At 36.5% G+C, this 10,692-nt stretch overlaps 1 protein-coding gene across 4 annotated transcripts in view; it reads left to right on the top strand.

Annotated features, from left to right (window-relative positions):
- Positions 1-2,768: 2,768 nt before the first annotated feature.
- Positions 2,769-10,692, top strand: part of u2af2 (U2 small nuclear RNA auxiliary factor 2) — a 10,324-nt gene continuing 2,400 nt past the window's right edge. Inside the window, exons 1-10 of one of the 4 annotated variants that reach the window (XM_015370854.1) lie at positions 2,769-3,326; positions 5,679-5,820; positions 7,226-7,261; positions 7,540-7,643; positions 7,971-8,122; positions 8,227-8,343; positions 8,451-8,589; positions 8,727-8,806; positions 8,999-9,121; positions 9,203-9,289. In XM_015370854.1, coding sequence (XP_015226340.1) covers positions 3,278-3,326; positions 5,679-5,820; positions 7,226-7,261; positions 7,540-7,643; positions 7,971-8,122; positions 8,227-8,343; positions 8,451-8,589; positions 8,727-8,806; positions 8,999-9,121; positions 9,203-9,289 — 1,029 coding nt within the window. In that variant the 5' untranslated portion in view covers positions 2,769-3,277. Of the gene's footprint in view, positions 3,327-5,678; positions 5,821-7,225; positions 7,262-7,539; positions 7,644-7,970; positions 8,123-8,226; positions 8,344-8,450; positions 8,608-8,726; positions 8,807-8,998; positions 9,122-9,202; positions 9,290-10,692 lie in introns of all 4 variants that reach the window. The other 3 variants (XM_015370853.1, XM_015370855.1, XM_015370856.1) reach the window with 3 other exon arrangements.

Below are 10,692 nucleotides of genomic sequence, written 5' to 3'. Positions count from 1 at the left end.
CAGTCCACTGTTAGGTTAATTGGCTTCTCTAAATTCTCCCGGGGTCTGAGTGTGAATGGTTGTTTTTCCTGTTTGTCTCTGTGTTGCCCTGCTATTTACTGGCGACCTGTCCAGGATGTACCCCGCCTCTCTCTCACAATTTGATAATCTATAGAAACAAATTAGAACCTTTGGTGCTGGAGCCCGAGCAATTAATCACTGTTTTTTATTGTCAAATAGGTTTAATTTGGACCTCTGCCTACTTTCCTCCACTGCTCCATTACTTTGGTTATTCTTAGCATAACAAACAATGTTTGTAAATGTCTATGTTACTGTAAATGCCACCTTTTACTTCTGATATTAGGAATCTTTTAATGTGTTGTGATATTAGCACATTTTTATAAACTACTTGACAGGATGAACGCTTGTAGAAACAGTTAAAAATCATCAGCTACAATGGCTCACAGAGGAACTGTGCACCACAACACATGCATGTAAACAGACTGTTCGCCATTTGTTATCCATCTGATTTGGCTGATCAGACCAATAACAGGCTGATTGTAATATACAATATAAAATGCAGTTATTCTTACGGACTACTATGTAGGATTTTGTTGTACAGTGGAAAATAATTACTGTGTAACAAAAAGAAAGTGTTAGTCTGATGAGGGAAAAAAGCTCCAGGCAATATGGCTGCAGGTTTAAAATTCCCGCATTTTAACAGTGTTGAAAACATTTCTTTCTGAAACTGTCCTATCAACGTATTAACAGCATGATTCAAATGGCAGCAAAGCAGTTACACTGAAAGAAAAAAACAATTTTGTACATTTCAAGACTAACTTCACCAATATGCGATGATGATTTATTACCAGATACTGTTGATATAAGTGCAATAAACTATGATTTTCTTTTTTACTTACATTTCTCTTTGTTTGTTACCAATTTCATATAATTGTTTTCTGTGTTTCTATAGTTTAAAAAAAAGTGATGTACCGTTTGTTCATATTTAATGCTGTACTGATGCTGGGTGAGAGATTAAAAACCACTTTGGCAAATTTAAAATTTCAAAACTACAGTAATCTCTCAATATTTAGATTTTTCTTCTGAAGAGCCAGACTTTTTTATTAGCTTGTAAAACGGTCTTGATAAATTGGCAATTTACAAATGGCATTAGGATCCAGGCAGAGGTGTTGTGGTTGAACTTGTACTGCTTCGTCAATTGCTATAGATATCAGACAAGGGATGGTTCAACTCCTCGGGCCTGTGTCTGGAAGGTGATTTGAATGTCTGAAGAAAAACTAATTACAGTATCCGAAGGTTCTGTCTCATCACTGCATTTACGTATTGAGATATAATTTAGACTAAGTTACAAAAACAAGCATCAGAATGGTGATAATTCAATTCATTGATACAGAACCAATTCACAACACTTCTGAGTTACACATTATTAAGTCAATTCCATTAAGTCAAACTGAGCATGCATTTATTGTCAGTGTCTTCCTTTTCTCAAGAACCAGGCTCAGTGTGAAATGCCTTTATGACAGAAGACCCAGAACTACTCTAGTAAAACGTTATTGTCAGTAGTTGCTTGTTTTCTCTTGGTGAGGGAGTTGATGTACATCACCATCTGGTACGCTGGTGCTACCGCCAAGGGCAAGGGCAGACTGCAGAGTGTCATCCAGTCTGCAGAGAAGGTGATTGGCTTCCATCTCTCCAGGATCTGTACGCCTCCAGGACTCTGAGGCCTGCAGGGAAGATTGTGGCTGATCCCTCGCACCCAAGCCACCATCTATTTTAGACACTTACTTCTGGAAGGAGGCGGTGGTCCATCAGGACCAAAACCTCACGCCACAAGAACAGTTTCTTCCCATCCGCAACCCTTATCAACAAGGCTCCGAGACCACCATGACACTAATACTGCTTCTCTACACCAACGTAGCATCTTCAGACCTCCTGGTTTACATTAACGCACAGCCTACTGTGTATATAGTATATACTGTAGCTATAATCTATAGCATATAGTATATTGTATGTTTTATTGTGTATATAACTGTCATTTATTGTGTAGAATACTGGAAAGGGCCATTTTGAATGGCTGCTAATGCATATTCTGTATATATATCAATTTTATCTGCATCATTAATACCAAGTCAAATTCTTTGTAAGTGCAAACCTATTTGGCAATAATTCTAATTCCGATTCTGATTTTTTTTTTTTTTTTTTTTTTTTTTTTTGCTGCTTCAAAGAGAGAATAGGTAGGCAAGCTCTGAGAAAAATTTCTTCATATGAGAAGAGATTAAAATGATTTTAAACAGGACGTAGTTATCAGACCAGTAAGTCTGAGGATATCAGAATTTCACACAATGAAGTCCAGATGGGGGAGAATGAATTGCAGAAAATAGATTTTTTGAAAAGAAATCACAAGAAGAAAAACACACAACAAAAGCAACAAATCCGTCCTACTATGTCAGCAGGTCAAGGATTGTTGGTAATATTATAGAGAGTGGTATTCTGGAAAGTATTGGGCTGCCTATTATCAATTGATCATAATCTTGTTGTTGGCCATGTCCATCCATTTACAATGGACACAAGATTGAGAACTATTGAAAAATAAACCTAATTCTTTCCAGTTTAATGGCTAATTGTGAGTTGTTTCTATTTATAAAACAGTTGAACTGTATCATTGCCATGCAACAAATAGAGGACGAACAAGAAAAAGGTTTTAATCTTCGCTTTTATTCTGACTGGATTACTGCTTGTAATCTGAGCGGAAACCTCGCAGTCATCAACTTCCGGTGTCAGGGGCTGTCTGGGAGACGGAGCAGAAAAAGCGGGCATAGAGAAACCTTTATTGTTTTGTCTAGGGTTAAACACCCTTAAAGCTTTCTTTTTTTTGTTTAGAAAGTCAAACAGCTTCCGTTTGTAAAACGTTAATCCACCGGGAATCGCATTCGCTCGGGAAATAATCTCATTCATTCGTCCGTAGCAGTAGGCCCATTCTTCTGGACTTTGCTACAAGCTAGTGTGCTAACATTAGCAGGCTAATCTGGATGAGCACGTTTTTCTTTCTCAAGCATCCATGTCTGTTACGTTGTAAATACACACCACGGTGCTTATGTGTGTACTTGTGATTAATTATTGGTGATTCGTCGCAAAATAAAATACTTATTAAAGCCGACTCGTCGAAGCTAAATAGAGCTAACCGCTTGCATTTAAAAGTGTAGCTCGCTTTGTTGCTAGCTTTAGCTAGCCACTAAACAACGCAGTCTCAGAGAGCCTAGCAGGCTTCCGCCCAGAGATGTCGGACTACGACGAGTTCGAGAGACAACTGTCTGAAAACAAACAAGGTAAATACATCGCACATACATAACCAGAAGGAGGACATATTTGTTTTATAGATTTAAACATCCTCCATCAGTATTAACAACAATGGATGCGTCTATTTACAGGACGCTGAAAGGCTTTTCATTGTCACGCAGTCACAAAGCCACTTTAAGTGTAAAGCAGCGCCACCATTTCTCTTAAACTAGTTTTATTCACTTTTAATTATTTTCCAAAAGGAGCCTTTTAAAAACTGAATTTCAGTGTTTTTTTTTTTAACTTAACTCACCGTATATTAACCTCACACTAGCACGCATTAGCTGCAGTTCAGTTAATGAACCTATCCTTTTTTATTTTCATATCACATTTAACGTATGCAAAAACATGTTGGTCATATGGTTCATGTTTATTCTTCGAAAAATTATTGTATCTTTCTTTTTTATATTGTTTCCAGATCTGAAGAGTTTGAGAACTTGATCGTATTTGCAGATTTATTTCCATTTCCAGAAGATTTTATATTGATGATTTATATTCAATTTACATCTCATTCTTATTTGCTTACCACTCTGGGTTTATTATATGTAGGTAGGTATTTTGGCAAAAAGTGAAGTCCATATAATTGTATCTCTAAGACCTGTAGAAAACATTTCACATGCTTCTAAGACCATGTGTTTGCAGGTAGGTTACAGTTTAAGACCATTATGGTCTTACACTGCTGAAAGTATGATGGAGGAACTTTAAGATTGCTTGTATTAAAAGTCTGCCTCATTATTGTAGAATTTAATAATACTGTACCATTTAACAAAGATACTCTGCTCATATTGTTCTTCAGTTTGAAGTTTAAAACTATTTTACCTGCTAGTTTGGTGGTTCAGCACACCCTTTTGTATTAAATCGATATTTAATATTTAGTTTAAAGTTAGCTGGTATAAGGAACTAAGAGAAAGTTTAGTTCGATTGCTAAAAAAAAGGTCTTCTTCGGCTCTGTTATGTATGGTGGTATATCAGATTATAAGCTACCATCCAATATGTAATTTTGACAGTGTCATTTAAATCTTTGTAACTCTTACAAATATTTGCAATTTTGAAATAAAATAAGAATGTTGATTTAGCTTTAAAAATATCCCACCAGCAAGGCCAAATGGTTATCAGAGGGGCGTTATATCACTTTGTTTGCGACAACATTCACAGTTATGTTATGATTCTATGGGAATTTTGAGCATTATAAATGTTCATAATCAGTTTTATTTATAACATCAGAGATTTTCCTTCTAGCCTTCAACAAATAAAACCTAATTATAGCCTTTTTAACATAGAAATATTTCTATAGGCAGGTTTTGATTCACTCTCCCTTCCCTCTCTTATTTCTACTGGTTTTAATTTAGTGCTCTCTAGATCACAGACTTTGAAGAGTGTGCGTTTTCAATTCAGTTAAAAATTACTTAAATCTAGATTTAGATGAAGTGAAACCTTTCGACCCGTGTTCTTTCCCAAACTTATTGCATTGCAGAATGGAACAGTGTGCCCTTACATTTTTGCCAATATGTTGTTGGATAGTTGTAACAAAATATAGTGGGATTTATAACAATTTTAATTTGAGTTAATTTTTGCTTATTATTTTTTTTACTGCACTCGTTCTTGTAAAGAAATGATCACATAGCTTTTGCCAGATTCTCTGTCTTGCCTGCATGTCCGAGGAAGAGAAGGTTCGCAATTTGATTTCAAGGTTTAAAAAAAAAAAAAAAAAAGAATCTCCAGAGATTGTGCTCAAATAAGCCTATAAGGTATATAACATAAAACGGCCACCATTTCCCAGTATGTGTTTATGGTTATATAACAAACTCTCATTTACTTGGCAGCTGGCCTGTCCCTGCAGCCAGTTATTTCTCTCTCTTATGAATAAACTGTAAAAATGCATCGCATATTACACTTGGTGTGTTTTGCTTTTTCGCATTACTTTTTTTTTTTGAGTAAATTAACATGGTTGCAATTTTTTTTTTATTTTTTCAAATGTAAAATACAAAGTAGATGTCATTCATGTAACTTCCTCCCAAAGCTAATTTGCAACACTTGAACAGAAAACAAACTTGGATTAAATACAGTGTATATGAATGGAAGACTGAAATGGAGATAAACTCTCTAAAAAAATAATTAATAATAGTCAAAATAGAAACCATGCAGCCATGACAAAAATACAAAAACGAATAACTACTTGTTTCTGATTAAAAACAGTTATTTGTTTGTGGATAGAGAATGTAGATTATAGATCCGTTTTCTCACTAATCATCTAAAGTGAGTTAAAGTCCTGAGATTGTTGGCTGTCTTTCCTGTTCAAATGTAATGCAGACATGTTGGTTTACAACCTCTCATTTCCACAGCTGAAAGGGACAAAGAGAACCGCCACCACCGCCGCTCCTCGTCCCGCAGCCGCAGCAGAGAGAGGAAAAGGAGGAGCAGAGACAGGGACAGACGCAGCAGGGACCGCCGTGGAGACAGTAAGGAGCGGAGACACAGGCGCAGGTTGGTATCGGCGTTTAGTGACACCATAGGATTTCTGTTTTAACTCTACACCTGCTTTGGTGTGAATGTTGATCAGATTGACCTGCTCAAACATCGAAGGTATTAAGGAAACATGGGAAACAGTGGCGCTTGGTTAGATTTGCTAAAAAAGAAAACACCCAAACCAACAACTGGTGTCTTTAACCCTTTGAATATTAAATTATCATGAGGATCTTATAACCAATAAATTCTTAAACATTTCCACAGTATTTGATTATTTACCTGTTTAGTGGTGTAGAAGATATTAGCTGTCGTTGGAACATGTCGTTTTCTGCATTTTTAATGTTAAACCTTTTTTCTTATTTTTTTGTTTTGCTTTGGGAAGTTTTTCACGCAGCTGTAAGTTCACGTTTGGTTGAACAGCATCTGTCATACAGGGGACAAAAATCCATCTGTTGTGAAAGATGCAATGATCAAATTTATTTTCAAGTTTTTCCATGAGGGTTTTTATGCTCCTATTGCTGAAACAATCAAAATTAATGTTATTAATCCAATTCTGTAATAATCGACACCTAATTTTGTAATTGATTAATCATTAACTGGAGTATAGTCACAAAACTTGCCTTTAACTGACAGAGCAACCCACTTGGAGAAGCAATTATACCAACATAATTATATATATATATATATATATATATATAAATATACATACATTTTGCATGTAAGTAAAAAAAAAAACAACTGTCAGTTTGCTCTTTCCCGAACTCCTCAAGTGGAAAAGTTTTAGTTTCATAAAATGTCTTCTTTGGCTCTCTGATTATTAATCTAAAAAATAATACAGATTAATCGATCTGCAAAATTATTGTTGGTTGCAGCCCTCTCCTGTTGGTAATCTTGTTACTATTATTTTTTTTTTTTATTGATACTGCAGTGCAAAACAGTTGTGATAATTGTGTGTCAGCAGGTTTACCTTTAGGTTCCATTTTGTAAATCAGAAAATTAAGACTATTGAGTCATAATTTACGGGGATCTGAAAAAGGGCACGGGTTGATATTTTAAGCTCCTAAACCAAGAGAAGTGATTGTTGTGCTCGGTGAGCAGAAAACTGCCAATACAACTCTTGTTGTAGATATGACAAGATTGTGTTTGCTCCTCTTTCATGGGGGAATGAAATTTGCATTTAGCTTAAGAAAAAAGGCCTCATATACTTTAACTCTTAGCTAAAAAAAAAATCCTGCACCTCATATTGGCGGTCATGTTGAGCATTTTCTCAACTATTTTCTTTCGGGTTATTGTAAGATCTTGTATTCAAGTGTTAAGTTCTGGTGAATGGCATGGTTAATAGGAGTGGAATTTTGTGACGTGTAAATGTTAACAGTTGATTTGATGTTAAGAGAAATGTCAATCCCTTCCAATGTCATTTCAGCTCACCATCCAGCTACCCTCAGGACAAAGCTGGAAGGTAATACAGCAAACTAACACAAAGCTGGTTTGTGAATTGATGCAACAATTGTCTGTTTACAGACATTTTACAGTTTTAAAAGTAATTGACCAGATGGGGGTCTGCTACCACTCCTTTTTGTTTTATTTCAGTATATGTTTTAATGGATGCTAATTCTGATTTTGTATATTTCAGAAAATACAAACTAATGCTGCTGTAGTGGTCTCTTGGTTACTCTACATAAAGTTTAGTTCAATTTGATAATGTTTGTAACGGTCTGCCTCCTGTTTTCCCTACAGCCGTTCTCCCCATCGTGAGAAGAAGAAGAAGGTGAAGAAGTACTGGGATGTCCCTCCACCTGGTTTTGAACATATTACTCCCATGCAGTACAAAGCCATGCAAGGTGCCTCTTTCCCTCAATCCATATATATTTCATCTTCTTAGTTAAACTTACTGTCAGTCTGGGTGAAAAAAGCAAAGTTTATTCAGTAGTAGTACAATTTAAATAGTATTTTACAATATTTTCCTCCCTATTTTCTTCCAAGTTGAGTAGTTGTACCCTTCTGTCCCTTTTTTTTTTTTTTTTAAATCCATAAAGCCATTCATTGATAACGGGATTTTAAAACGGATTATTCTAAAACTGTTGTAGGGACACTTTAATGCAAACATGGATGAAATGATGACATGGAGAAATGTGTGTAGATTTTAAAACACTTTATTTATTTCCAAGCCGCCGGGCAAATCCCAGCCACAGCCCTCCTGCCTACCATGACCCCAGATGGCCTGGCTGTTACTCCCACCCCTGTCCCCGTGGTGGGCAGTCAGATGACCCGTCAAGCTCGCCGTCTCTATGTGGGCAACATCCCATTTGGCATTACAGAGGTGAAAACTTCCTCCCAACAATGCATTTTTAAAGCATTTACCTTTTAAATAAAATTGAAACATTGGATGGATTATTTGATCGTCTCTCTCTCTCTCCCATGCAGGAGTCTATGATGGACTTTTTTAATGCCCAGATGCGTTTGGGGGGTCTCACTCAGGCCCCTGGAAATCCTGTCCTTGCTGTTCAGATCAACCAGGATAAGAACTTTGCCTTCCTGGAGGTGAGATCATTCTACAGGGACCATCATTTGTGATTACTTCATATAAACCAACCCCGGTTTGTTGATGTTACTTTTTAGTTCAATCACCTGTAATTATGTCTGTGCAGTTCCGTTCAGTGGATGAAACAACGCAGGCGATGGCCTTTGATGGCATCATCTTTCAAGGCCAGAGTCTCAAAATCCGTCGTCCCCATGATTACCAGCCCCTGCCTGGCATGAGCGAGAACCCCAGTGTCTATGTGCCGGGTACACAGACAATTAATGGTTTTTAACCTCAGTTGCTTGTCACAATTCATAATATTCATTAAAATTACATCAGTATTGCAATGATCCGTAACCTTCTGATTTGATGTATTCTGCTCTAATCCTTGTACATGATGCAGGTGTGGTGTCCACAGTGGTGCCAGATTCGGCTCACAAGCTCTTCATAGGGGGTTTGCCGAACTACCTGAATGATGACCAGGTTTGTGTTTTGCCTTTAAACTGATTATTTCCTGTTTTTTTAACACATCTGTTTTTTTGTTTAGCATTCACAAGCCTTTAAAAGTTGGAGATTAACTACATCCAAGATTCTAGTCAAAGATGATGGAAACATGAGGACTTAGTGTAATGTCTTTGATATATTTGATCTCTAACCAACACATCTGTCTTCCAGGTGAAGGAGCTGTTGACATCATTTGGCCCTCTGAAGGCTTTCAACCTGGTGAAAGACAGTGCCACAGGACTATCTAAAGGATATGCTTTCTGTGAATATGTTGATGTCAACTTGAATGATCAGGTAACTGATCCCCGAAACAGAAAATGTACATCAGTGGTCTGTTTGTCAGGAGAATATGAGTAATCGTTGGTATCCTTGTAGGCTATTGCTGGACTCAACGGCATGCAGTTGGGTGACAAGAAGCTCCTGGTGCAAAGAGCCAGCGTGGGATCCAAAAACGCCACTCTGGTGAGTTTTCAGCTGCTTGACAGATGACAGCAGGGAGGTGGGAGGATTGAGGCTGTTTCAAGTCAAATAAAGACAATTTTTTTGTTTTACAAGGGATCTTCTTCAGCTGCACATCTTTCAGAAATGGCAGCTAGTAAATGCGAAAGTCATTCATTAGTTATGAGTGTTTTTTTTGTTTGTTTTTCTGGTAAGGTTTTGTGTTTAGGTGATGAGGATTAAACCAGTCCTAGTAGAAAAAAAATCACGATAATGCTGCCTAAATTCATTAGAGAAAAACTTCTGATCCATGTATAACTTTTACAACAAAAATCAAGGCATTATCTTGGTATAAAAGATTTCATCCAATTAATTCCCAAACGGTTTTGAATCAATTTTTTTGTGGTAGTGAATTATTTTATTACAATGCATGTATCAGGACCCCTTATTCTGAATTGTACTTTATTTGCCTTACTTTTCCCAAGCCTGACCTCCTGTCTGACTTAGCAGATCTACCAAAATGTAGGGATTCTGCTCTGTTATCTATCAAAGGAAGGAATCTCAATCATGCATCAGGGCAATGGTTCCAACCAAATCAGCTGCATTGACTAGAATGGGTTTTAACTAGCTAATAAATTTATGAACCCAGATTTACACTGAAACCAGTGCGCTGGGAAAACAAATGGGCGCTGCTCTTTTGAGCTTGTTTTATTTGCTGCCCTCCTTCTGTTTAGCAGAATAATAATTGAAATGCTTCATTGTAGGATGTTCAAACAATAATGAAGGTTATAAATTCTGCAGTAATATTTCTCCAAAGCAACTGTTTATGTTTACCAAAAAATAAAAACCCCAAAACATGCCTGAAATTCTAAACATGGGGAACTGTTTCTTCCACAGGGAAGTTTAGTCATGTTCAGTTTTCATGGCTTCAGAATGATTGGGCAACATATGAAAATTGCATCCCTTAGCTCAAAATGTAGGGCAGGTTTTTAGATTGGTTGCAGTTAAGCAGAGTTAGCATCTCTTGTTACGCTGGCTATTCAGATGAAGTGGCTGTCATCACCAACATGTTTATTACATACAATTAAATAAAATAAAATATTTTTTTCTCTAAAAACAGGAAATTTACCTTTTATTCATTTTATTTCAAAGTACTCTGCTCCATCCAGTATTCCAAGTATTTTCTCTTCATAGTCCTTGCTAACCTGTACATCCAGTCTGCAGGTAGTGTTCTATTTTATTTATTTAGTTTTTTTTTTGTGTGAAAATCTTTAATAGTGAACATACTGGTGTTCAAATATGCAACGGAAGGGATTTTCATGATTCAATTTAGGTTATTTATGTAGTGCCAATTCACAACAAATGTCATCTCAAGGCAGTTTACAGTTCACCAGATGATACAGTCAAAATGATTCAAAGTTTTCTAT

The sequence above is a fragment of the Cyprinodon variegatus genome, unplaced genomic scaffold, assembly GCF_000732505.1.
Source record: "Cyprinodon variegatus isolate N-32 unplaced genomic scaffold, C_variegatus-1.0 Scaffold48, whole genome shotgun sequence".
NCBI lineage: Eukaryota > Metazoa > Chordata > Actinopteri > Cyprinodontiformes > Cyprinodontidae > Cyprinodon > Cyprinodon variegatus.
This window is presented reverse-complemented; position numbering and strand designations above follow the sequence as displayed.